We start from the raw sequence: 27,974 nt of genomic DNA, 5'->3' as shown, positions 1-27,974 counted from the left end.
TGCATTTAGAATTAATGATAAAATCATGTCTATTATTTTTGACAATGCATCTAATAATAATTCTGTTGTTACATTATTGAAGGTCTCATTGCATCCTATTTTAAATGGCCAGTTGTTGTATATTAGATGTGCATGTCATATCTTAAATTTTTCTGTATAAACTGATATAGATATGATGCAAGATGTAATTTTAAAAATTAAAAATATAATTTTTTTTATTCATGCTTTAAGAGCAAGACTTTAAGAATTTAAGCAACTGTATGTAAATCATGATAAATATTTTAAAAAATTTAAACTTGATGTAATGATTCATTGAAAATCAATATATACCATGATACATGATATATATCTATATAAATACTTATTAAGTATATATATTAATGACTGTGGATTAAATTTTATATTGACTGAAATTGATTGGACTAAAGATAAAATTTTAAAAAAAATTTTGATTACTTTTTATAATGCTACTCATGTTCTTTCTAATATTTATTATCCAACTTCATGTTCGTTTTTACAACAAATATTTGATATTAGTAGAAAATTTGTAGAATATAGATTTGATGTTTTAATGCCTATTGTTGAACAAATAAAATCTAAATGAAATGAATATTAGAACAAGATATGTCCTATACATAATTTAGCTGTTGCATTTAATCCATGAGTTAAATTGAGTGATGTGCTAATTTTACTTGATGTATATTGTGAAAACATGATATTGAATCCTGAACCCGTTAAAGCTGAGATAACAAAACTTCTTTATCATATTTATGCATTATATGATAAAAAAATTTGTAGATCTAAATTACCAACACAAAGCTCTATCGCTTCTTCTATTAGTTCTCCTCCATCTGTTTTTAATATTATTGCACATCGAAGACAGACACGTGCTTTAAATTCATCTGCATCTTTTTCTTCTGCTTTAAATGATGAATTAAAATTTTATTTACGAAATGATCTTCATTGTGCATAAGATAAAAATCAAATAGATAATTTAGATGTGTTAGTTTGATTAAAAATAAATAAAAATCAATATCCTATTTTGTCTATCACTACCACTGCACGTGATATTTTAACTGTGTCGATATCTACAGTAGCATCGAAATCTACTTTTAATACAAATCGACATATTCTTGATAAAAAAAAAATCGAATGACCGACGAAATAGTAGAGATACTACTTTGTTTCTAAAATTGATTGAATGCGAAGACGAGATTTCAAAATAAAGATGGACATCCTACTACATCCTCTGATGACAACGATACAAACGAAACCAACAATTAATAAAATTTTTATCAAACTAGCACAAAAAAATTCCACGAGAACAAAGACAAATTAATATGATTTTATTTTTTTTATTAATTATATTAAATTTTTTAATTGTTGAAGTTAGTCACCTCAATAATTTTATTTTTTTCTCTCCCTCTTCATCATACTCTGAACGTCAAACCTATCCCCCCTTCCGTCTTGTACCATTTTAATATTTATTAATAAACTGACAGGAATCCACACCAAAGCCTCCACCTAACAAAATGACTTTATATTTAAACCCTAATCCCCAACCTCTTTTTAATTTATCCATGCATATTTTTTTAAAAAATTTAAAAAATTCTAAACAAACCGAACCATGGCACGACTCGTTTCAAGAGGACCAAACTGACATGCAAGCCATGCCGTACCTAACCCATGGATCATGCTGGCCCAAACCTTTATGGGCCATGCCGGGCCTGGATCGCAGGCCAGAAAACCCCAACCCCACCCAACCCCCTCTTATAGGCCTTGTCAGGCATGGTACAGCACTGTGGCTAATAGATCGTGCCTGGCACAGCCTATCTCACACTGAGCCAGATCGGACCGAGCCATGGATGGCCCGATCCGCTGCCCATCTATAAAAAAAAGCTCAATTGTAAAAGAAGAAAAGATAGCAAAACGACTGTTGAACCATTTTTACATAGGAAACAAAAGACTGTAACAAAAGACTATACAAATAGAGAAAGTACACATGATACTATACATTCTCCACACCACAAAAGCAACTAATAACTGTGAGTATCCTGAGAGTAAAAAATGTCTCACTGTGATTAGTAGAATGCAAGGACCACAATCCAGAAGTAGCAAAAAGTAACCAGAACCCTACGGTGTTCATGTCTACTTGTATGAAAAGTTGGGATGAAGCCAAAAATCTATGTTGCAGCTATAGTAGAGATAATCCTTGTAATTGTTTCAATATTTGAGCACCAATAAACAAATTATGCTCACATGAGATGCAGCATCCAAAAAAACTTGTTATGATGACTTACATAATAGTACATCGACTAGAAATCCCAATGCATACAGTCATTTGTAGATATTGAAAACTGAATTGCTTGGAAAAAAACCAATATCTGAATTCCCAAAATGAACTTGTAGACCTTCATAATAATGATGAAAAAGTTGGTTCGTATGAACATGTGCCATCCAAAGCACTGAAGATCGGAATAGAGAAGAAGTGGCCATAAACAAAAAACAGAACAAGCCTACCACAAGCAAAATTTGTACCACAGCATCGTAAGATGTTACGCATGCTGCCATCAGCATACATCGGAAATATGCATATAGAGACATCCCTTTACGAATAAATGGCAAAGCCGATACATGGCGGAAAAGCAAGGTGCCACTACACGAATGATAGATGCTTAAGAAATAGGTAGCAAACATCTTGATCATAAAGGACGGACAAAGAACCTGCAAAATGAAACAGAACATAAAGATTAGACATAAGAGTATTCTCTTCTCCGGAACCTCCTTTTTGCATTTTTTCTTTTATATATTCTTTCTTCCTTTACTTCCTTTTTTTTCTTTTCTTTTTTTTCTTTTATATATTCTTTTTTTCTTTTGTATATTCTTTCTTTTTTGTATAAAAGTTTTTTTTTTCTTTTCCTTTTTTCCCTATTTCCTCTTTTTTTTCTTTTTCTATTTTTCTGACTGCAAGTTTTATTATTCCAAAAATTGACCATTCTTTTCTTTCAAATAGTATATATATCAGCACATCCTCATGTGTGCGATCCCGAATGCCCCACATAATGGCAGTATCAGAAGTACCATAATTCAGACAACGTATTGGTGAAGTAATGAAATGTCGAAGAAAAGTAATGAGCATCCCAAAAGCGACTGCCAGCATAGGCCATAGGCCAATAATTCCGCATCTTCTGCCTATCACGTTGCAGTACATTTGAAGAAGTGAAGAAGCCAAGAAACAGGGGTCCTCGAATGAGAAAGTCCTTTGCCATAATGTTCCTCCTAAAACATATTTAGAAGCAGCACTTCTTGCAAAGCTATGCGGTAAGCACATTGGTGTTGCAGAATCCCAACAGTTGTTACAAAAGCAACTTTTGAGCTAAGACAATAATCTTTGTATTCTCTTATATCATCCAACTTCGGAGCAAGAAGAGGAAGGATGTAAACAATTGTACCTAGTCATTCCCATACTCCCTAGAATATACCCACCATGTAATAGTAAACCCTCAATACACTCCAGTGAGCCATATTCAAAACCAGAGGCAGCTTGATATGGATCATATTGTATACAAACAGATATTTTAAACTTCCCAGACCCCTCACCCATAGCACGAGAGGCAGCTTGATGTGGATGATCTTGTATACGAGTAGAGATATGGCCAAGGGGAGTCGTAGAAGAGATAGATGATAACAGGTATCGGCCAAGGGAAGTAAGGAAGATGGAAGGAAGAATTAATAAGTAGTTAAAAAGAGAGTGGAAAAACATGAAGGAATATCGAGTCTCATGCTGAACAGTGCTATGCCATCCATGTAATCTGATACATTGCTACCAAATGTCAATCATAATCTGCACAAAAAGGTTTGTAACAAACAAACTATACCATATATCCATCTGCATGAAGAAGATATAAACAAGATATATCAATAAGATCTGTAAACGTCCATGCGAAATCACCCTGCAAAGCTTTATTGGCCAAATAGTCAGCAACCTGATTACCTTGCCTAAGGGTATAACAAACTTTAAAAGAAGTGCATGAAGATTCTCATTTAGTAATATCTTGTAGAAGAGGAAGATGCGGGTACCTATGCACATAAGAATTATTTATCCACAAGACCAAAGTAGTAAAATCACCTTCGAGGATTATGTGAGTAGCATTCAGTGAAAATATGGCCTCTTTAAGTCCTAACCAGACAACTATTAATTCAGCAAATGGAACTGACATATGAGACAAAAACTTACCTCCCGCATGGAGCAACTTTGCATTATGATCTCTAATAATATAACCTACAGCTGCTTTATTAGAAATAACCGAAGCATCAAAGTTAACCTTGATAGTACCCATGGGTGGGGGCAACCACGAAACTATATGAGGAGATATAGGATTAGACAGAATGTTATTACGATTACCCCAGTGCCTATCAGGAAATATCAAGGTAGCCATGGTTAGAGCATACCTAGCTAGCTGCTTAGTATTTGTAGGGATGTGGTTAAATAATCTTTCATTACAGGCATTCCACAGACCCCAAGCAACAACGGTGAAAAAACATCTACGCAGATCATGAAGATAGGGATTAGACATATGGTGTAGCAAATGTTGTACAGAACAGCTAGGAAAGGGCAAATGAGTGAGCTGAGAGACATATTGCCAAGTACTAGATGCAATTGGACAACTCAAAATCACATGATTAAGGTCTTCAGTAACCTGTGAACACAAGTCACAATATTGTTGAAAAGCAGTAAGGATGTCACAATGATAAAGATATGTTTTAGTTGGCAGTCTTCCCCTAGCAAAGAACCACCAAAAAGTTTTCACTCTAGGAGGAACTTTTTGCTTCCAAATCCAGCAAAATGGGACCATTGGAACAGCAGTCTGAATGTACATCTGAGATGAGATATCGGTCATATCATGCAGCGAAATATCAGGTAATTTCATGTTACCCCAAACTAATTGATCAGCCCACTGACCTTTAGGAATAGGAAGAGAGAATCTGATGCAATATATCCGCAGAAAAGAGAATAGTCAATTTTTGTATATCCCATTGTCTCGTAGAAGTAATAACATCAGACACCTTTAATTCCATTGATTAGCTTTCAATATTAAGGTAAGTAGGCATGTTGATCAAGGGGCAAGTAGTCAACCAAGGATCAGAAAAAAGATTTACCTGCTCCCCATTGCCAATTAGCTATTGAAACTTATAGTGAACATAATATGCAGCGGCACAAATTTTAGCCAGATGACCGAAAAATTGCAAGGTTTAAAATAATGGACCCAAGACCCTGTGAAATGATACTTCGCCGTAATCACTTGAGCCCATAAGATATTTAGGTGCGGAATTAAATGCGCAGCAAGTTTAGATAAGCATTGAGAGCGGCAAAGACGCAAGGATGTAATACCTAAATCCTAAACCACCCAAATCTTTAGGTATACAAATCTGCTCCCAAGCCACTCGATGAAAGCCTCGTTGCTCAATCTTATGACCCCAAAGGAATGCTCCAAATTCTTTTTCAAGCTGATCTAGAATATAACAAGGAATATGCACAGCTGATAACATATATAAAGGAATCGTAGAGAGCACCGATTGAAGAAGCATAACTCTAGCTGCAAAGGAAAGTTTTCTCCATTTTCATAGATCCAAAGGACTAGACACCTTAGAGAATAAAGGTTGTATATCCACTCTTGTTAATGGGCTATTGGATATCAGAGTTCCTAAATATTGCCAGGATAAGTTTTGACAAGTGATATTAAGCAAACTACAAATTTGAGATTTAATTCTATGTGGTGTAGACAGGCTCGACATGATATGGGATTTTGAACGATTCACAACCTAGCCAGAGAAATGACAATAAACATCCCAAAAAGAAGCAAGTGAAGCAGCCTCTTTTACTGTTGAACGTCCCATAATAAGGCAATCATCAGCATAAAAGATGTGAGAAATAATCGGCCCATGACGTAACCGATATCCTTGATAGATGCTGGATGGCGGTATGCAAAATGGTAGAAAAAAAAATCAGGGGGGACAACAGACAACCTTGTTGAAGCCCACATGAAATCAGGAACCAAGTAGTAGGCGAACCATTAATTAACAAGGAAAATTGAGGATGCAAAAAAAAAAGCCTGCGTCTACCTCACAAATAAAGGATGAAACCCATAATGAGAGAAAATGTGAGAGAGAAAAGACCAACTCACACAATCATAAACCTTTTCCATATCTAACTTGAGAAGCATAAGGCTTTTAGACCTTGGAGCCCGGAATAAAGAATGAATGAGCTCCTAAGCTAACAAGATATGAAAAGAAATTTGACAACCATGAATAAAAGCTCCCTGTTCGTCTGAAATTAAAGTAGGTAAAACTTGTTAAAGCATATGTAGAAGAACTTTAGCAACCAATTTATAGACCATATTGTATAGGCTAATAGGCCGAAAATCATTTGGTGAAGATGGATTTAGCTTCTTAGGCACTAGAACAATATAAGTTTGCTTCCAATCATCAGGCATAAGAAAAGTAGTAAAAAGGTGACGGACCGCCTTAATGACATCAACCTTAACAATCGACCAATAATGCTAAAAGAAGGGAGGAAAACTATCAGGACCAAAAGCTTTATCAACATGCATAAAAAATAGAGCATATTCAATTTCATCATCTGAAGGAGAAGCTATCAAGGAAGCATTCTGGGTGGTCGAGACAGTAGAAAAGATCAAAGGGTGATCAATGATATCTAAATTAGATTCAGCAGACCACCTGATGATGAAATGAGAAAGTAAAATCCGAGTAATATCATCCGGATTAGTATCCGAATTTTACTGAAGAATGCTTGAGTATCCAACTGCAGCAAATTGACATTGACTCAATAAACTACAAGCATTCCTAAAAATTTTCATTTTTGAAGCAGAAACAAATATAAGGTATTAAAACATCCATGCCTACCAAGTTGGCATTTTGACATGCGCATGTTATGCAATGTCAATATTTGGCATAAAATGGTTTGCTGCAGCCTACCAATCACTGGCATTCTGGCATGCAACCGGCAAGATTCCACTATGAAAGATATTGCCTTGGAGCTGTCAGAACATAACTCTCACTTGAGATCCTCGGTAGATCAATCTCTCTCAGATTTTTCCTTTCAAACAAGCTTATTTCTAATAACATGGCAAGTATTGAAACCCTACACCAAGAATTCATACAAATTTCTATATTTACATCTCATTTATCATGCATGTCCGAAATCAACGACTATATTGCTAGATGAAAATCTTCAAGTTACCTCCAATTTTTACCTGAAGTCTCCATTTGGAACATAAGTATATATCTAGATGATTTGTTTTGACAATAAAAAACACAAGAGAGATAACAAAGAAACAATAAATTGAAAAATAAAACACGGATAATGAGCTTCAAGTCCTGTGGCATAAAACAGTATATAAACCAAATGTATCATTTAATGAAAAGTGCTTTTGCTTCTACCTATACCAGGAATAGACAAACAAGAAGTCTATCAGCAACCATTAGTGCTTCAATGAGGTTCGATAACTAACAAGCATGCTTCTGAGATCGTCAGGTTAGACAAAAAAAAAAGAGGAGGGGGGGGGGGGTGGGGGCGGACGCGGGAGTATCTTTAGTCATGGGTGAATGCTATAGTTGACCAAAATTCTTTCCAGAATTATTAGACAATATTCTAATTTCAGGACATTTCAACCATCACAACAAAGAGAAAAAGTGAACATGATGTAACAAAATTTACAAGGACAAAGCAGAGCCTTGTTGCTCCTTTGTAACAACAACATGGAGAAGAAAGATCACCCTTTTCATCCCTCCACACTTTTATCTGTGAAACAGTAGATGGTCAAGAGTAAAACAATTATCTCATATCCGGACCTTATGAGATGAGCAATAGGTGGTGGAGAAGAAAGTACAAGAGGAAAACGACAATTCCCACACCCTACTCTTGATTAGGGAGAAAAAGAAAACAATATAAAAAAGAATAGAACAGGCTAAACCAAGTAACCAGGTCCCATCTGACTTGATGATATATGGCTAGGTCAGGCTACCCTACCCAACAAGTCAGCTAATAAAACAAAGTTGAAATATAGTTTGTAGGAAGCAATGACCTAAAGATCAAAGTAAATTTAACTTTAGAGATAGGGCATGAATTTCAATACTTAAAATCACCTACATTCTGCTTGGAACAGAAAGCAAAATAGCAGAAACAGTTACTATATCATGAATTTTTTCAACCTCACATGTATTTGCAATTTCCTATCTCGAAGGTGGAGGATAGCGCACCTCTTTGTATCAAGTCCTGAAGTTGTCCTCGACATTAAATTTGGTTTGAAAAGGACATTAAATTGGTTTGAAAAGGTCATCAAATTAAGTTTTCCTTTTTAGTTCTTTATTCTTTAAAAATCTATTAGAAAAGCATATCTTTCATGACTAAGCTTACAATAAAAAAATTTATGGAGGAAACATTTGAAAAAGGTAGTATGCAGGTTGCCTCTGAAAATTGCAGTCTATTGCGAAGTTCAAAGAACATACTGCCTCCTTCACATCACCTTTTCTAGGGCTAATGTGCAAGACATTTGAACCATCACATACTAATTAAAAAAATATAACCATATGCATGATTTTCTTTATAGTAAACTCACATGGTTGCATTTTCTATTACCTAAAAAGACATAAAAAATCAAAGTAAGCTTGATGCTCCTTTAAAGAAAATAATAAAAACCAGATTAGCTGATATGAAATTCAAATCATAGAGCATGAAACTGGGAAAATGAACAGTGAAAAAATACACTTGACCATTAAAATATATCATTGCACTTCTGCTGTTCTTTTTTTTTTTTTTTTTTTAACATCAATAACACCACATAGGGTATGAAAAGGTTTATAGCCTTACCTTCATCTGGTACATGTCCAGTAGCTCAAGTGCGTGCTTCCTCCTTGCTCCACCAGCCATGTTTGCATATAAATATTTATCCAAGGATCAAATAAACATAGTTCTAGTCATGTTTAGTTATGCAAAAGCAAAATAATCAGAGAAATTACTAATGAAAAAATTGTTGGAATGAAGAGAACACAAGTTAAAGCAATTCAACACTCTATCAAAGCAGTTGTTCCGATATCACTTTGCTTCCTTATATTATATTACTTTGATACCCTTATCCATTGGAGTATCAAGGAAAATTCTAGCAAAGCTACACATATGATTATATAAAGCAAAAAGAAATATACGAACTATTGATACAAAATAATTTGAATGAGAAGAACACAAACCTAAAAATAAGATAGCCTAATGCACGAAAGTCCCACCATTGCAGGGTCTGAGAAGGGTCAGATGTCTGCATCCTTAACCTGAATGCAGAAAAGCTGTTTCAATGTTTCGTACTCATAACCTCCAAATTATAATGGAGCAACCTTGCCATCCAGTGAAGCCTCATCCTCTATGACTAAACAACCTATCAAAAACTTGAGGCCTCACTAGATAGTCTAAGAAGCAAAACAGGTACATTTCAAGTAAGCCTCTAACATTAACATCTCTAAAATTGTATACTTTCAGATAGCAGCTGGCAGACCAGTAAGAGATAAATAAGCAATATACCAAGTGATTATCATAGTATCAAGACCAATCAATGAAAATTTACACGAAAAAGAGAAATTGAAAAAGGAAAGCCAACAAAGTGAAAGTCCGTTGTTTCCTCCTTTTTCTACAGAGGAAATAGTACAGTGATAAGCATTTAAATTCTTGATCCTTTCATGTACATAACTAAATTTCTCTTTGTGATCACTTCCACAACTACGTATGTCTATAACAATAGAATAACCACAAAGAAATTTATAAGATTCTAGGAAATAAGCACTCTTAAGAGCTATCATTTTTTAGGATTTATAATCTATAATTCTTTAAGGAACTTAGAAGCTAAAAATCTGGCATCTTCTTAAGTTCATTTCGCATCAGAGGTTTATATAATAATTTAAGACTAAAAACAATTGACATTTGCTCAAAAAAGAATGAAGGCATAACAGCTGAGAAAAGTTTCTTTTGGACCCTTGGTAAGAAACAGGCAAGGATACCTAAAATCATAAAATAGCAAAAAATCTGGAAATTGGAACATTGTGGGAAAAAAGGAAGATATGAATAGGAATGAAACCTAAAATCATAAAATAGCATGAAATCTAGAAATGGAAATGATACAGGAAAACAAAACAAAAAAAAGAAAAAGAAAAAGGACATCATAGTCTGCTAGAAGAAAACCACCACATCTCCCTCATCTCACAGACAATATGAGCAATTGAGTGGCGGAGAAGGAAATAAACAACTTCAGACCTTGCTATGAGAAAACCTGAGAAAGGGTGACAATATGGTAAATTGAATGTTTTGATGCGGGAGTATGATTTGAAGTACCTATGGAAGCCTTCCTCAATAAAGTAGCTATGAATAAATTGCCATCCATCTATAGCCTTCAGCTTTTCACCATCACCTTTACACTCTTCTTCACCACCCTAACTGCTCAAGCAGAAGATGCTGGGTGAAAGGGCAGAGAAAAGTATTAAGAGGGTGACACCAAACCTGCTTAATACATGACTACACTTTTGCACATTGATATCTGTCCCACTGGTCTTCATTTTGCTTAATTCTTTTTTTTTTTTTCTTGCGCGCATAATGTTGGAGGCTTCTTGATGCATTCTTTGCTGACTGTGAAGTGCCCTCTTTTTCAGAAGAGAAAAAAAAAAAGAAAAGCCTTATGAACATCTCATCAGCTCCATTTCAGCACAGTTTTGAAAATCCATGACCGTGACTTAAAGATCATTGATTCAAGCAGATAAAGAAGACCTTCTAGTTGGATCCTGTTGATGAATGATCCCTCTCAAAATCATCGAGTTTCCCACTAACACCATCTCCTTCACTCTTGAAGATCTTTTCTTTTTCTTAAGAAAATAAGAGCCAAACAATTCATGAACTGAGAAACACTTCTCCCCATTAAGGTGTTCTCATGAACTCAATTTTACATTCTATGATAATTATTATTGAAAAAAGAAAATAGCAAACAACTAAGGAAAATCCCCATGTAATTGATTCTAATAATTGAACTTTTTCTCCCCCATTTTACATGAACATCTTCTCATTTGTGCCACTTCCATATATTTCTAAGGAAAAACAATCTCACTTCCATTCAAGAAGGGCAGCATCCAATAATATGTTCCATGTGTCCGGAACTCCAGCTAAGCACCAGTGCACAATCACCACCACTGCACTTTCCAGGGTGACCATACTTTCTGAGTTGCATGAGGAAAGTTATGTCCAGCAAATAGACTGGCTTCGATATACTTCCCAATATGCTCCGTACCATGGTTTCTTGCAGAATTGGACCGCTGGGGTATGTTTTTGCCATCAGTGGTTCTGTTTGTCCAACACAAATATTCCCTCACTAGGCCCAATCCTCTCCACTGTGCCAATTAAAACCACAATAAAAGGAAAAGACAAAAGCAAGCAAGAACTTATGGTAAAGAGTAAAGATCAACTAAGTCAGTATGAACATGCTGTGCTTCTTCATAGATAATTTCCAAATTGATAAGGTGCCAAAACTTTATGTGGGTTGGGGGAATTCCGAAGTAGAAGACCTTCTCAGACTTTGGATCAATGTTGGAGTCCACCCATCTTGCCCATCCATTCAAAGCCTTCCCCATAGCTTTGGTGCGGTTCATGTCTTTGAGTATCTCGTTGCCATCCTTGAATATAATCCCATCTGCACCATAAAATCCTACAGTCAAAACTTGCTGAAGTAAATCTGAGAGTGATGGAACGTATGGAATTAGGACAGTGAGATCTCACAGTCAGCCAGGATTGCTTTGGTTCCACCAAGGGAACAAATTGAAGATGAGAACATCTGCACTGAGCCATCCCTGCCCATTTTGTTGCACAGAGTCCATCTTAAGGACTTTCCCTATCTTCTCAGGGACAATGTCCACCATATACAGTGCAAAGCAGCAAGACAACATGACATTGTAGTCCTGCAACAAAACCTCTGATTAAAGAGTGAAAGGTGAGAGATATTGGTGTTGGAGCATATTGATTATCGACACTGCTATGTAGCCCAATCCTGGCACCACCTAAATTCCCTTCATATCTAGCATATTACATGACAGCCTCATAGGGAGAAGTTATTGTTTGACCTAGATCCACCACCTCAGAGTGGACCAATCATGGACAAGTCCAACCACAAAGAAACATGCCTAAACACAAAGAAACAAAGAAAGCAGCAGAAAAATGGAGCAATACAGGTGTGTCAGTGCATGTTGCTCTGTGGTTGTAATGGTCCACAGCTGAGCTAACAGATCTGGTCCAACAAATAATTTTTCCACATAGGAGGGGATCAACTAGTGAAATTCATGAGATTGGCATGACTCAATGGAGGATATTTCTTCATAGCAGTAATCCTCGGATAACATGTGGTGCTGAACATGTAGTTTGGTGCCATATTTGGGATTAGGAGAATTTATCTCAGGTGACATATCGCTTTTTTTTGTTCCCAAGGAAAAGATAATTTCTTAAAAACAAAGTCAATTAACTCTTCAATTGAAAAAAGATAGGAATACCAACCTCAAATTTAACACTATCAGCCAGTTTGTTGTAAGAAATGGTAGTTCTAGGTACTGTCGCATGTAGCAAGCAAGTACCGCTGATTCAAACTTATTGAATCCCCCACACACATTATTGTCTTCCCCCTCATGCTCTGCAAGAAATCCTTGCCATCAAATCTGCACAACAATACACCAATGAACATCAAGATCCATCCCAAGTCACATGACTATCACATATTTAAAACAAATGACATAGTAGGATGCAAGAAGGTTAGATTTGATCAATTTTTGACATGATGCAAGGCCAATTATTAATTAATCAGCTCAAAAAATGCATTTCCACTGCAATCCACTTTTACCGAAGTAGATCCAATTTATGATTGTTTTCACTCGAAAATAAGCTGCCCATTAAGCATAAGAAACATCACTCAACCATATACTTGGCATTCGTTGTGTGACCAATTGTAGTATATAAGCACTAACAAATTATTCCATTACAAGATTAGTACAGATGGCACCGGAAGAATAAGAACCAATATTGGGAGCTCACAACTATCGAGTTTCCACCAGTACTTGAGGTACTTCTTATCAGGTCAGCCACTCTTCAGGCAGTTAAACATAGGTCTACTAAAAACGGATAACCTGCCAAGTCATAGAGAGGGCATGATTCATCGTAGGGCCAACTTCTTGGAACAAGTTGCACTGGGCCAAGCTCCCTCCACCCCATTCAAACTCTCCACTATTACACCACACGAGGCCACAAAGAGTGCTAAAAGAACATAGTGATTTAGGAGAGGAACAAAGCCCATCCTCACTTTAGACCCCATAGAGAGAGAGATAAGGACTGTGGGGAAGAAAAGCAAAGGACCTAGGGTTGTTAATGAATTAGTTAACCAAGAGGGCACCAACTTCCTTTTTTGATAGCTTGACTGGATAAAATGTCTAAAGAGAGGTAACCAAATTTATTTTTGGATTTTTTGTGTACATATCCTCCTAAATATTGGAATTTGCATAAATATTCTTTCAAAATTGATATTTATATATATACCCTCATAAAATACTTATTTTGCACGTATAGCCTTCTATTTCCTTTTTTTGCACATATACCTATGCCATCTAATGCCATTAAGAAATTAGCGGTTTAAATTGAATGACCAAAATACCCTTAATGGGTATGTGCAAAAAGAAACATTTATAAGTGTATGTATGCAAATAGTAATTTTACAAATATTCATGTAATTTCATATATTTAGAAGAGCATACATGCAAAAAAAAAAATCCTTAGATTTTTTATGTGAATACCCTCTTAAATATTGGATTTGTGTGAATATCCTTCTAAAATTGATATTTGCATGTACATCCTCACAAAATATTATTTTTGCATGAATACCTTTGACATAGCAATTTAGCTGATGTCATTAGCCAAAATCATATCTATTTAAATTAAAAATTAATTAAAATTATGAGATTATCTTTTTACTTCAAAAGTGGGTAATAGGTTAATGGGTCTTGCTTCGAGCTTATCTGACCAGTCAAACTTTCCCTCTTCCCAATAACAAAACCTTTTTTGTTATCTAATCAGTGATCGATCTTTTTCCTTAGCAATATTTTCATAGAAAATATTGATGAGCAAGCACTAGACTAGTTTGAGTGCTAAAACAAGTTGAAATAGATAAAAATAAAATTATTTTTTTTTTTGCATATATATCCTCCTAAATATATTAAATTGCATGAGTACCCTCAAAAGTTGCTATTTGCATGTATATCCTTATAAATTTTTTTCTTTTTGCATGTCTAGTGATTAAAGATATTCCAGTCATTTCAATTTCAAAACACTAATTTCTTAATAGCATTAGATGGCATGGGTACGTGTGGAAAAAAAATAGAATATGCATGCAAAACAAGTGTTTTGTAAGGGTACATGCAAATATCAATTAGGAGGGTATGTATGCAAAACACCCTTTATTGTTTTATATATTAATTTCTTTCTTCTGTTGAGGAAGCACATCTTTTTTTCATCAATCACAGTTATGCCCTTGGACAGAATCTAATTTTTTTTGTGTATCTACGAGAATCTCCATGAGATTTCGTAGAATAAAGATTGTTCAACATTTATGGGAATTTATAAAAGTCGAAAATTTTCTTTGGTCAACTTTAAAGTCCATTAATTTGGAGACTTATTCCCAGTTTAAGTTTCATTGCACAATTCTCCCTTTCAAATATAGTCACAATTCTGGATACTAAGATCATACAAGATCTCTCATGCCACCATCTATTATGGATTTATTTACCTGTTATTATGACAGAGAGATTTATAATTTTTTTTCCACAAACAAATGTTGTACATATCTTTCACTCTATAGACTTCAAATTTTGCTCAATTTAAATTTATGTCAACCAAATAAAAGGACCTCTACATATTGTAGAAGTTCTTTTATAGTCATTCAACTTATGCAGTACCATTAGTAGTGCTTATGCCCTGGTTTAGTTGGCAAATTATGAAGTACTATTTGTAGTACTTATGCCCTGGTTGAGTTGGCAAAATTACTGCATGTCAAATACCACTAATTCAGGTTCTATCTGATCCTACTTCACCCTAATTTAAGTTAGGCTTTCCCCCTCTCATCCTGATTCTTGCAACAAATAAGATGCTATAAACTCTATTATTAGAAATGAGCCACTCTAATAATTATGTATTCGATTTTTACAATTTCAATTATTAAACTCCTTTCTTGGCATCTTCCAACAGCTAGTCCAACTTCTATAAGACCATTCTGTAATTAGCCTTTTCATGACTGCTATCTTTAAAAACTTTCCAATTCAACTCCATTTGCAAAGAGAAACTATTGATGATCCAAAAATTGCTTTATCATCTCAATCATATTAAAAAAGAAAAAACAAAGACTTCCAGTTGTCAACCTTTAGTTGACATTGAATACGTGATAGTTTAAATTCAGAACCAACAACTAAGCAGAATTTCTTTCTCATTTTAGCATAATATTAATTTGCTCATAGCCAACAAAAATTTCAAATAAAATACATCATACTGAAGAATGTTTAAGTATCCAACTGCAGCTAATTGACATGAACCAGACAAACTACAAGCATTCATAAGAATTTTCATTTTCCAAGCAAAAACAGAAAGAAGGGATTAAAACATCATGTGCCTACCACATCAGCATTTTGACATGTACACGTTATGCCATGTCAATATTTGGCATAAAATGGCACCAGAGCCTGCCATTCATTGGCATGCAACCAGCACAATTCCAGTCCAAGAGATATTGCCAGGGAACTTTCCAGACATTAAAGATAGCTCTTGCTTGAGATGCTCGGTAGATCAATCTCTCTCAGATTTTTCCTTCCAAACAAGCTAATCTCTAATAAAAATAGCAACTATTGAAATCCTACGGAAAGAATTCATACAAATTTCTACACTTACACTTCATATATCATGCACGTCAGAAACCAATAACTGGCAATGTTGCCAGATGAAAATCTTCAAGTTACCACAAATTTTTGCCTGAAGTCTCCATTTGGAACAGAAGCATATATCTAGATGGTTTGCTCTGACAATGAAATACATATAAGATATAACAAAGCAACAACACATCAAAAAATGCACAGATAATAAGCTCCAAGTACCATGGCATAAAACAGTATATAAACTAAATGTATCATTTAATGAAGAAATGTGTTTGCTTTTACCAATACCAGGAATAGACCCACAAGGAGTCTATCAGCAACCATTAGTGCTTCCATGAGGTTCAATAATTCACGAGCGTACCTCTTAGATCATCAAGTTAGACACACACACACACACACAAAGAAAAGAGGGGGGGGGGATATCGTTAGTCGTGGGTGAATGCTCTAGTTTTTCTTTTTTTCTTTTGTCTTTCTTTCTGGCAAAGGGTGAACGCTACAGCTGACCGATATTCTTTCCGTAATTATTAGACAATATTCTAATTTCAGGAGATCTCAACCATCACAGCGGAAAGCAAACGTCCACATGATGTAACAAAAGGATAGAGCAGAGCCTTGTTGCTCCTTTGTAACAACAACATGGAGAAGAAAGATCACCCCTCTCATCCCTCCACACTTTTATCTGTTAAATGGTAGATGGATTAGAGTAAAACAATTATCTCATATCCAGACTGCATGAGATGAGCGATAGGTGGTAGAGAAGAAAGTACAGGAGTTAAAAGGGCAATTCTGACACCCTAGTCTTGATTAGGGAGAAAAAGAAAATAATATAGAAAAGAATAGAAAGGGCTGAACCAAGTAACCATGTCCCATCTGACTTGATGATATATGGCTAGGTGAGGCTACCTTATCCAACCAGTCAGCTGATAAAACAAAGTTGAAATATTGTTTGTAGGAAGCAATGACCTAACGATCAAAGTATATTTAACTTTAGAGATAGTGCATGAATTTCAAAACTTAAAAATTGCCTACATTCTGCTTGGAACAGAAAGCAAAATAGCAGAAACAGTTTATACGTCGTGAATTTTTGCAACTTCATAATTATTTGCAATTTACTATCTCTTCTTGTATCACGTGCTGAAGTTGTCCTCGACATCAAATTTGGTTTGAAAAGGACATCAAATTAAGATTTCCATTTTAGTTCCTTACTTTTTAAAATCTATTAGAAAACCATATATTTCATGATGAAGCTTAGCAACAAAGAAATTTATGGAGGAAACATTTGAATATGGTAGTAAGTAGGTTAGCTCTGAATATTGCAGCCTGTTGCAAGGTTCAAAGAACATACTGCCTCCTTCACTTCACCTTTTATAGGGCTGATGTGTGAGACATTTGAACCATCACATATATTAAGTAAAAAATATAACTATATATGATTTTCTTTATAGCAAACTCACATGGTTGCTTTTTGTATTACCTAAAAGGACATTAAAAATCAGAGTAAGCTTGATGTTCCTTTAAAAAGAATAATAGAAACCAGATTAGCTGATACAAAATTCACAACATAGAGCATGAAATTGGAAATATCAACTGTAAAAAAAGAAAAAAAAAATTGACTATTAAGATATATCATTGCACTTCATTTTTTTTTTCCAGCAATAACACCACAATGGCTATGAAAAGGTTTATAGCCTTACCTTCATCTAGTGCATGTCCAATAGCTCAAGTGCTTCCTTCCTCCTTGCTCCACCAGCCATGTTTGCATATAAATATTTATCCAAGGATCAAGCAAACGTAGTTCTAGTCATGTTTAGTTATGCAAAAGCAAAATAATGAGATATATTACTAGCAAAAAATTTGCTGGAATGAAGAAAACACAATTTAAATTAATTCAACACCCCATCAGAGCAATTGCTTCAATCACGTTGCTTCCTCCTAGTTCTATGAAACATAGTTAACATATTACTTTGCTACCCTTATCCATCAGAGTATCAACGAAATTCTAGCCAAGCTACACATATAATTATACAAAGCAAAATAAAATAAAGTAACTATTGATACAAAATATTTTGAACCAGAAGAACACAAACCTAAAAATAAGGCAGCCTGATGCAAGAGTCTCCCACCACTGCAAGGTCTGGAAAGGGTCAAATGCGTGCATCCTTAACCTGAAAGCAGAGAGGCCATTCCCATGTTTTGTACTCATAACCTCCAGGTCATAATGAAGCAACCTTACTATCGAGCCAAAGCTCAACCTCTAAGAATACAAACCTGAAACAGCTAAATATCCAATCAAAAGCTCAAGGCTTCATTAGATAGTCTAAGAAGCCAGGCACATTTCTAGTAAGCATCTAACGTTAGTATCTGTAAAATTGTTTACTTTTAAAATAGCAGCTAGTAGACCAGTAAAATAAGCAATATACCAAGTGATTATCATAGTATCAAGACCAATCAATGAAAATTTACACTGAAAAGAAGAAATAGAAAAAAAAAAAGAAAGAAAGCCAACAGAGTAATAGTCTGTTTTTTCCTCCTCTTATAAAGAGGAAATAGGAGAGTAATAAGCATTTGAATTCCTGATCCTTTCATGTACATAACTAAATTTCTCTTTTTGTTACTACCACAACTACATATGTCTATAACCAATAGAAAAACCAGAAGAGAATGCATACAATTCTAGGAAATAAGCACTCTTAAAAGTTATCACTTTTTAGAATTTATAATCTATAATTATTTAAGGAACTTAGAAGCTAAAAATCTGGCATCTTCTTAAGTTCATTTTGCATCAGAACTTCTATATAATAATTTAAGACTTAATATAGTTGGCATCTGCTCAAAAAAGAATGAAGGCATAATAGCTGAGAAAAGTTTCCTTCGGTCCCTTGGCAAGAAAAAGGCATGGATACCTAAAATTATAAAATAGCAAGAAATCTGGAAATTGAAACATGGCAGGAAAAAAAAGAAGATATGAATAGGCATGAAACCTAAGATCATAAAATATCTTGAAATCTAGAATGAAAATGATGCGGGAAAAAAAAATATGAAAAAGGACATCATACTCTGCTAATGCAAAGAAAACCACCTCATCTCCCTCATCTCACAGACAATTTGAGCAATTGGATGGTGGAGAAGGAAATAAACAACTTCAGATCTTGCTATAAGAAAACCTGAGAAAGGGTACCGATATGGTAAATTGTATGTTTCATTATGGGAGCAGTGCAGATTTGAAGCACCTATGGATGCCTTCCTCAATAAAGTACCTATGAAGAAATCGCCATCCATCAATAGCCTTAAGCTCTTCACCATCACCTTTACACTCTTCTTCACCGCCCTAACTTCTCAAGCAGAAGATGCTAGGTGAAAGGGCAGAGAAAAGTATTAAGAGGGTTACACTGAACCCTATATCGACCAGCTCATAGACCCATTGCCAAACAACCAAAAACCAGGTCATCAGCATTAGCGGTTGATAGGATGAACGAATGATACTGCTTCATATGCAGGTTATAAATAAGCAAAATCAATAAATAAACTAAAATCTTAGGGTGAATTTTGATAAGCAACTCTACCACCAAAAGCAAAGGCATTAAAAATTAGGTTCACATATGAAAACCACTGACCTTTCAGTGCGTTAGAGGTTACTGAATGAAGGATGTAATTGTTTACCCAAGTTCAAAATAATAGTTTCTGGTGTAATACAGCAAAAAGAAAAGTCTAATCACTAAGACTATGTTGCCTTTTTCAATTTGTTGATAATGATTTGATTATCTCAAAAAAAAAAAATGCTGCATGACTTGAGTGGAAATAACACCTTCGAATTAGCATGTCTGACACAGCACCAGCAACACATCCTCAAGTTGCCAACATGATCCATGGAAGTATGCTTGAGGTGAATAAAATATATCTGCACCAAATACTTTACGATTTTATAAGCTGGGTCAAGATTTTAAATTCCGCGGGATAGAACTGTCCCAATTTTTTCATAGAACGGATGCCGCCATTCCTTCCCCCCCCCCCTCCCTCTTTCGCCCCCCAAGTCCCAACATTTGAGACATAGGATGTCCCAAGACATCCCGATCAGGACGCTGGGATACTAGCGAAACAGCCTTGTCCCGACACATAGGATGGTACTCCATCCCGATGTCCCACGGAACGTCCCATTGGAATCTAAATCCTTGAGCTGCATACTAAAAGTAGACCATAAAGCTTTCAACAAACAGAACTAAGAATACATACAGTGTGAAACTAAACTGGCATCCAGGAATGAATAACAAAGTTCCTTCCTTGCAAATAAAGTCAAAGGATGACTTCTACTATCTGCTTAGAAAAGTGGACAGTAGATGTTGTTTATGAACATGCCTGATACAAAAGCTATCTATGAGCAATGGTGTATGGAATTTACCCAGCTGTCATTGCATTTGCAGAAATTAGAGCCCATGCTGGCAACTTTGATAATAATTTCATAAGGGGGGGATCAATTCTGGATTTTTCCCGTTCCCTGGTAGGAGGGATTGGAAGTCTCAACTCTAGGTTATTATGATATGGTGGACCATGTATCAAGAGTTAGCAATGTTGCCAACAGCTATACCAATGCCTAAAGATACCCCAAATAATGAAAATGTTATAAAAGATCTAGACCAGGTTGCAACATGATTTTAGAGAAGCCTGATTGCACTACCAAGCTGAAATATAGCCACGGCAACTTCAAGTGCATTAGATCGTTCTGTTTGAGGAAACTATCTATGGGAGAAGTCCAGTTTTAACAACTTTAACAACTTGGAAGGATGGCAGTAAAAACAAAATCATGCTCAGATGAACTTCCTCATTTCCTCAGACTATAAACATGTATTTGATATTAAAGAGAAGATTAGTGAAAGAATTTCAAGGAAAAATGAAGTATGAGATTGATACCTTATAAACATGTTTTGCATATGGAGCAGTACCACTCCTGCAGCACCCAAAAGAACTCACATAACAAGTGCAAACTATAGAGAAGTCTCAGCAGCCCATGGAATAAAGAAAGGTGCCACCCACCAAGGGTCACATCCATGCCATGACCACCTTGCAACTGTTAATACCGTAGATCCTTCAACTGTGGGAAACATGAGGTAATGTCAAAGGAGTGCTCAGTAACTCATATAAATTCAGAGAACAGATGAGAGTTCTAATTTCTAAAGCACGTGAAGGTGGGAAAAAAATTATCTATGACCTTGAATAGAATAATTAATCAACAAAATTGTCGTAACTCAAAGTTGAAGCCTCAAATCACCAATAAACAAAGAAACAAACCGGAAAGGAAAAAAAAAAAAAAAAACAGCATATTAAATTGCCATGCCTACAGCACAAGGCTCAAAAGTTGCTTAAAAAGGAAAAATAGCTAATCCGAACAAATTTCTCCAGAGGAAGTCCTCAAGAACTGATCTTTTCTGGCCTGACTTCACCGCTATAAAAGACCCCTTACCTCCTTGGTGAATTAAATCAACAATTTCTGTCATTTGAAAAATGCAACATCATCGTGAAAGAGAATTTGGTATCATATAGTGATCAGGAACAAGTATTGTCATCACAAAATAAAGATAGATTGTTATCCTGCAATATAATACATGTTACACGTTGTATTAGATGTCACTGGATTCAATGTTACAGGTTGTCCTTTACCGGATTAAATTTAAAAAGAAAGAAAGATATCAAGGTATTTGAACTTTCCAAAGTATAATCAATCTTATTCGTTCCTTTCTCACAAGCTCAATATAAATTCCAACGATGACATACTTAGATTTCCCTCCACATTGCTTTCACCCTCTTCCCTCTATTTGGTCCTACACGCAGAGCGGAAATTAGAAAGGAAAGATTGTTTTCCCAAAAACAAAAAAGAAAAAAAGCTTGCTTTCTTTTTCTTGACCAATTTTTCACTTAATTTGAATCCAGCCCAATTTAAAAGGGGAAAGAAAAGCATCAAGAACGACACTTGAATCATGTTATCATGATGTTGACCGTGACTGCATCAAGATCATCTCTTTCATCACCATGTACTCGGTTAAAGCTACCAATCCTCCGTCACTTCCCTTTCTGACAGTTTTCTTCAAAAAAAACCCGATGAAACAAGATGATGGATCAAGAAATAAAAGAAAAGAATAGAGAATCAGGACCCTAGAAGCTAGAACCCTCCAAGAATCCACGACAGCCCTAGCTTGAACAAGAAACCTATAATTTCCACCGTACGAAATCAATAAAACAATAGAAACAAGAACCAAAACCTTAACGTCGCAGAACCTTCTGGTACTCGATCAAAACCCTAAGAGGTCCAAGAAACGCATAGAAAAAGGGGGAGAAAGAATGGACGGAGGGAGGGAGGGAGGGAGGGAGCGGAACGAGAGACCAAGAGAAGGGAGTTCTGCGAAGTAGACCTCAAGGGCGGCTATACCTCTAGCATGCCGCTCCGTTAGGGCCCTCTCCCTCCTTTCCTTCTTCTCCCGTCGCTCCCTCTTCCTCGCTTTCTCACTCTCTCTGGCTCTCTTGTACACCTTCTTTCGCATTGCCAGAAACGAGAGCAGCAGAGTTGTACGGGAGGCGTATTTATAGAGGCGATGGCGGTGGGTTCTCAGGAGATCCGTTAATGCCGGCTGGCGACGCGGTTTATCTCGCGCGCGTCACGTCTCCGTTTGCTGCTGTTATGGGCCTTCCGTTTTGCCGACTTATGTAATCCCGTCCGTCGGTTTTTGGCAACGCGCGCCTGGCATCGGTTTAGCTGGGAAGTGACGTTGTGTACTAACGGGCCGGGTTTCAAATCCATGGGACTGAGCGTAGCGTGCGTCGACTGGTAGCCATATCCATAATGGCAATTGGCAAACTAGGAATGACGACTACGCGCGGGAAGCGGTTCTCTGGGGGGTGGGGGTGCAAATAAGCAGGTACCAAGTGGGCTGGGCTTATCTTGTACAGCTTCATAAAGAATTCTAAATGTCCTCATACTGGAACCGGCTCGGCCGTTTGCTCGCTATTCCCCTGGTTTGACAGGAGAAGGCCGTTTTGTCGATGCATGGCAGATGGGCCACAATTCAGCAAAGCCCACAGCAAAACATGGATTGCAAACTAGGGGCCCTAGTCAATCGTTGCCATCATAATATTAATGAATGGTCATGATTGACAAACAAGCTATTCTCCAGTCCAAGTACGGAATCAAAAAAAATTCAAACTCAGAAAAAGTAATGAAATAGTCTTTAGCATTAAAAAGAATTCTAAAAATAGATTTTTGGAGTTCTTATATGGCAAGTCCTTCATGTCTTGACCTACATTAGATAACCTTTTTTTTTTCCTCTGTCAGATTTTATCCTCAACTGAGAACCACGGATCGCCTTTCCTATTAGTAACCTATATTCTATATATATTGACTCCAAACCAAAATGTTACCGTGATATTGTAATTATTGAGGCTATCTTTATTTCTTTGTAAAGACATTAACAAGATAGCAAGATGTTATGGAGGTAGAAAACCATAGATACAGGTTCAATACATGAATCTTTATGATACAAATTCAATATGTAGATCATCTTTATGATTTCCGTTGAAGCATCCATTAAACATGCAATACCACCTGTTGCCACTGAACTCCGGCAAGATCTCGAGTGAGGTATCGAATAAGTGCGCCTAACCTTTAGTAGAGAAAGAGTCTCCAAAATAAAGTCTTCTTATCAAAAATTATCTAACGGAAGACTCTTCGATGCTTAAGTTAATTGGAGTAAGCGAAACAGTGAAAAAGATTACAGAAGCAAGCGATTGATATATCTCAAAAAAATTTATCCTAATCTTCTTCTTACCTTCTCTTATATAGAGATGGAGTGAATGGTTACTTTGTAACTTCTATTCCTTAAAGTGCAAAAATGTAGAAGTTACTGAACTTGATGTGGGTTTAGTAGATGGTTACTCTAATCCATAATTCTTCAATTAGGAGTAGTTAATGCCCTTGTCGTGCATGGTTTCCAATCCCTGATCTTTCAAGTCATGTGTGATGGTTCTTTTATGGATCCCCGTCCCTCAATCAAGCAACTTAACCAATTAAATGTTGATATCATCATTGATCCATAAAATAGTCGTATTGTCAGATAAGTCGCCGAGTATCGCCATTCTGATATAATCGGTAGGCATCTGAGCAACTCTTGGCATCGTAAGTAAATATCGGCTTTTTTTCAAGTAAATCCCTCGGACATTTTTTGAGACATGATCCCAACTATTTACCCTAATACCACCCTTCCCGAGAAACACATAAGTTGCCTGTACTATAGACCCTCATGCTTATCAACCGGTGATTGTTTTTAAGTTCGTGATTCATATTTTTAAGTTGTTTATCAATTGTGTTCGCAGTATTTCTGAAACTAATTATTAGAAAGGTGGAATGGATTTGGGTTGGGCCAAACCCCAACGAAACTAACTTGCTTGAAGCCCTAACGACAGCATGTTGATGTCCTATTCCTATGATGCACCCTCAAAGAATCGATGGGTGCAGCTTAACCACCGTTTTCCACTTTTTCCATTTCTAATTATTTTCTCACCAGCAAGGTCGTTCATGAGGCCGGCGGATCCATTGGTGGCATTAGGTTAGCCTAAGACCATTCATGAGATCGGTGGGCCCAGCGGTTTTTGTTGGGTGGCTTGCCCCAACCAACCTAAAGGCCTTTCTATAAATATATATATATATATATAAGGCCGCCGAGCTGGGTTAACAATCCGAATCACTCAAGCCTGAATCAGGTTAAGTTCGGCCATTGAGTTGCCGACAAGTTGAGCTGGAGTGTTGGGTGGCCCAGTGGACGTTCTAGATGGGGCTTCACCGCTTCAGCTCGCTTGCCTCCAACCTGTTTGACAAAATTAGCCGATCGGCCACTTTCTGTGATTTCCTCCGCAACAAGCAATCCAGAAAGCGTCTCACGTAGTAACTGCTACGAGGAGTGGTTGCATTGAGTGTTCTCGAAACACTTCAAGAGCAAGCATTCCCCCACAGGAAAAAGAACCGCAGGAAAAGAAAAGAAAAGAAAAGATTCAAATGCACGATGCGTTCTTCCATCTACATGCCAACCTAAATGAAGTCGCCACCCACTGATCGCCGTGCCCTGACCCTCTTCCCCTTCATTTTGGCTTCGTTTTTGATCTTTGGAACCACAAGATTAGTCACAGAGACAACGAGTGCAAGCTGGAGTCATGTCCTCCGTCGGTCATTTCCGGCCATCTTCAGCTCCGCAAGAAGAAATGCTGCAGAAATGGACCATGTTCTCGACCACAGATGCAATCTCTTTGAGGGAAAATGGGTGTTGGATAAGCATAATTCTCGCCCTCTCTATACTGAAGACAGCTGCCCCTACTTGGCCCGGCAACTGACTTGTCAGAGAAATGGGAGGCCCGATTCCCTCTATCAGAAGTGGAGGTGGAAACCTCATTCATGTGAATTGCCAAGGTCAGCATCACTTCTATCTTTGTGTTAAAACTTTAGAGCTTTGACTTCTGGGCTTTGGGAGTATAACGCGTGCTGGACTGGGTTCATTCAGGTTTGATGCTGTGAAGTTATTGGAGAGCCTGAGGAACAAGAGACTCATGTTCATAGGGGACTCGATCCAGAGAACGCAGTGGGAGTCCATGGTGTGCCTCCTCCAATCTAGTGTGGCTGACAACAAGAAGTACCTGCACAAGGATGCTCCAAGAAAAATTTTTGTAGCAGAGGTAGGCAAAATTTGAGTAACCTAGTTTTATGAGCACCAAAGTCCTCATACCTGTGCTTCATTCACTCTGCTTGAGTTCATTAATTTGGTTCTTAGGAGTTCAATGCATCAATTGAGTTCTACTGGGCTCCATTTATCGTGGAGTCAAACTCGGACCATGCTACGAAGCACACCGTGCGGAAGAGACTGGTCCATTTAGACTCTATTGCCAAGCATGGCCGGAATTGGAAGGGAGTCGATGTCATGGTTTTTGATAGCTATGTGTGGTGGATGTACAAACCTCTCATCAACGCCACGTGAGTAGCTCCTTTTCTCTCTCCGCTTCTCTATTCCATGGACTCACAATTCTCTACTGATTAGTGATTCGCACGTAGATATATATCATAGAGATAAATATCCTTTAAATTTCGATTGACATATGGTTTCTGTAATCCTCAAAACTTACTCTTGAACATGATGTTTCTGTAATCCTCAAAACTTACTCTGGAACATGATCTGAAACCATGCAACTCGTAATCCTTTTGAACCTGAAACAGAATTGGCACACTTGACATCTGGCAGTATAGTGTCCCCACTGCATATAGAATGGCTCTACAAACTTGGGCTAAATGGGTTGAATCCACCGTCAATCCTCAGAAACAGAAGCTCTTCTTCATGAGCTTATCACCAACCCATCTATGGTAAGTCCCACAAAAAATATCAGAGGACCATCTTGTTTAATTCCGGAAATAGTCATATGAACTCTGATAATTATACATGGTGCTACGATTGTATAGGAGCTGGGAATGGAAAGCTGGAAGCAGTGGGAACTGCTTCAACGAGACGTATCCAATCGAAGGTCCATATTGGGGGACAGGATCCAGCTTAGATATCATGGCGGCAGTGAGAGATGCCTTGCAAGGGCTCAAGGTAAAAGTAACCCTACTGAACATCACCCAGTTGTCAGAGTTCCGCAAGGATGGGCACACATCAGTTTACACCGAGAGAAGAGGCAAGCTTTTAACAAGTGAGCAGAGATCAGAGCCCAACGTATATGCCGATTGCATCCATTGGTGCCTGCCTGGCGTACCAGATACATGGAACGAAATATTGTATGCATATTTGTTATATAGAAAGTCGTAGCAACTGAGCTCGCGTGACATATAAGATGTAGGTGAGGAACCATGGTAACACGAGCGCAATTGTTTGCTCAATAAAACATCATACAGCCCTTCAACCCCATCATAATAATTGTTTTGAAGCCGGCACAAAGATATATTTTTGGGTTTTCCCAATCATAAAAATTGAAGTTATGCATGCTTCAATTTAAAGTTAACTTGCTTCAATTTTGATTTCTTTCTATTAATCAATGCTAGATGGTACGTAGGTCTCCTTCTCATTCTTGAAGGACTGGTCCTTGGCCTCTCCCCTTTTTAACGCTTATATCCGCCGTGAGTAGCCAAGAACTCTTTGTTGGTCAGGTTGGTAAGGCAAACTGTTTAACGGCCAGTTTGTAGGACTCCCCCCCTGCACGCTCGCCCATATTTATCCATCCATTGCATGTAACTCTCCACCGTAAAATCATTGTATGTGCTGTGAGACACAACCGGCCAGCTCCACAACCCAAATATAAGGAAGAAAAGCACTAGGCATTGTAACGTAGAAGCCATGTTATACTACTGCGTGCCACTGGAGGCAAGTTCTAACACTAGAAAGGTTCTTCGTGAGTTTATATAGAGGTTTTTGGAGATGTAGCTCGGTCTAAGACGGGTGGGAGGGAGGGATTTACAGTGATGGTATTGGTTTGAGCGGGTTTAGCGGTTAGCCTGAAACGTGTACCTTCTCTGCTCACGTTACTGCTGCGTGCAGGAGTGAGCTACTAGACGGGTTGTATCTTTTGCGCAAGAAAAGGATTCACCTTCCTTGGGCATGAATCCTCCGTCACATCTTGAAATAGTTGCTTCAAGATTTGTACAAATAAGAATTTGAAATACTTAAGAGATTTATGTAAGCAATCCAATGATTGATGTTGTAAAAACAGAACGACCATTTTTTTCGTGCAAAAGAATATCAGTCATGGAACTAAGTCCACATAGGCGGACGTTAAAACACTCCAATGTTGTAAAAGTATTTTTTTCTTTGTCATGGCACTCTAAAGAAGGGAACCATATGAGACCATAGAACCAGTTACGTACCTGAGCATTCATTTACCAAAAAAAAAAAAACTCCTCAGAGAACTGGAGCACACAGCAGCAGCCTTGCACGCTGAGTAAATGAAACCTCCAGGCAAGG

The 27,974-nt window shown here is 37.0% G+C and overlaps 1 protein-coding gene and 1 pseudogene across 1 annotated transcript; one reads left to right on the top strand and one right to left on the bottom strand.

The window, feature by feature from the left end:
- Positions 1-2,200: 2,200 nt before the first annotated feature.
- On the bottom strand, positions 2,201-15,738 carry LOC105040674 (protein trichome birefringence-like 38; annotated as a pseudogene).
- An 8,971-nt stretch (positions 15,739-24,709) lies between these two features.
- LOC105040676 (protein trichome birefringence-like 31) lies at positions 24,710-27,005 on the top strand. The gene is made up of 5 exons (XM_010917322.4): positions 24,710-25,441; positions 25,533-25,704; positions 25,800-25,999; positions 26,240-26,383; positions 26,480-27,005. The coding sequence occupies exons 1-5, from the start codon at positions 25,071-25,073 to the stop codon at positions 26,823-26,825; spliced, it is 1,233 nt and encodes a 410-aa protein (XP_010915624.1). The 5' UTR covers positions 24,710-25,070; the 3' UTR covers positions 26,826-27,005.
- The last annotated feature ends 969 nt before the right edge of the window (positions 27,006-27,974 follow it).

The sequence above is a fragment of the Elaeis guineensis genome, chromosome 3 (assembly GCF_000442705.2).
Source record: "Elaeis guineensis isolate ETL-2024a chromosome 3, EG11, whole genome shotgun sequence".
Lineage (NCBI taxonomy): Eukaryota > Viridiplantae > Streptophyta > Magnoliopsida > Arecales > Arecaceae > Elaeis > Elaeis guineensis.
Note: the sequence above shows the minus strand (reverse complement) of the source record. Positions and strands in the feature narration are given on the sequence as shown.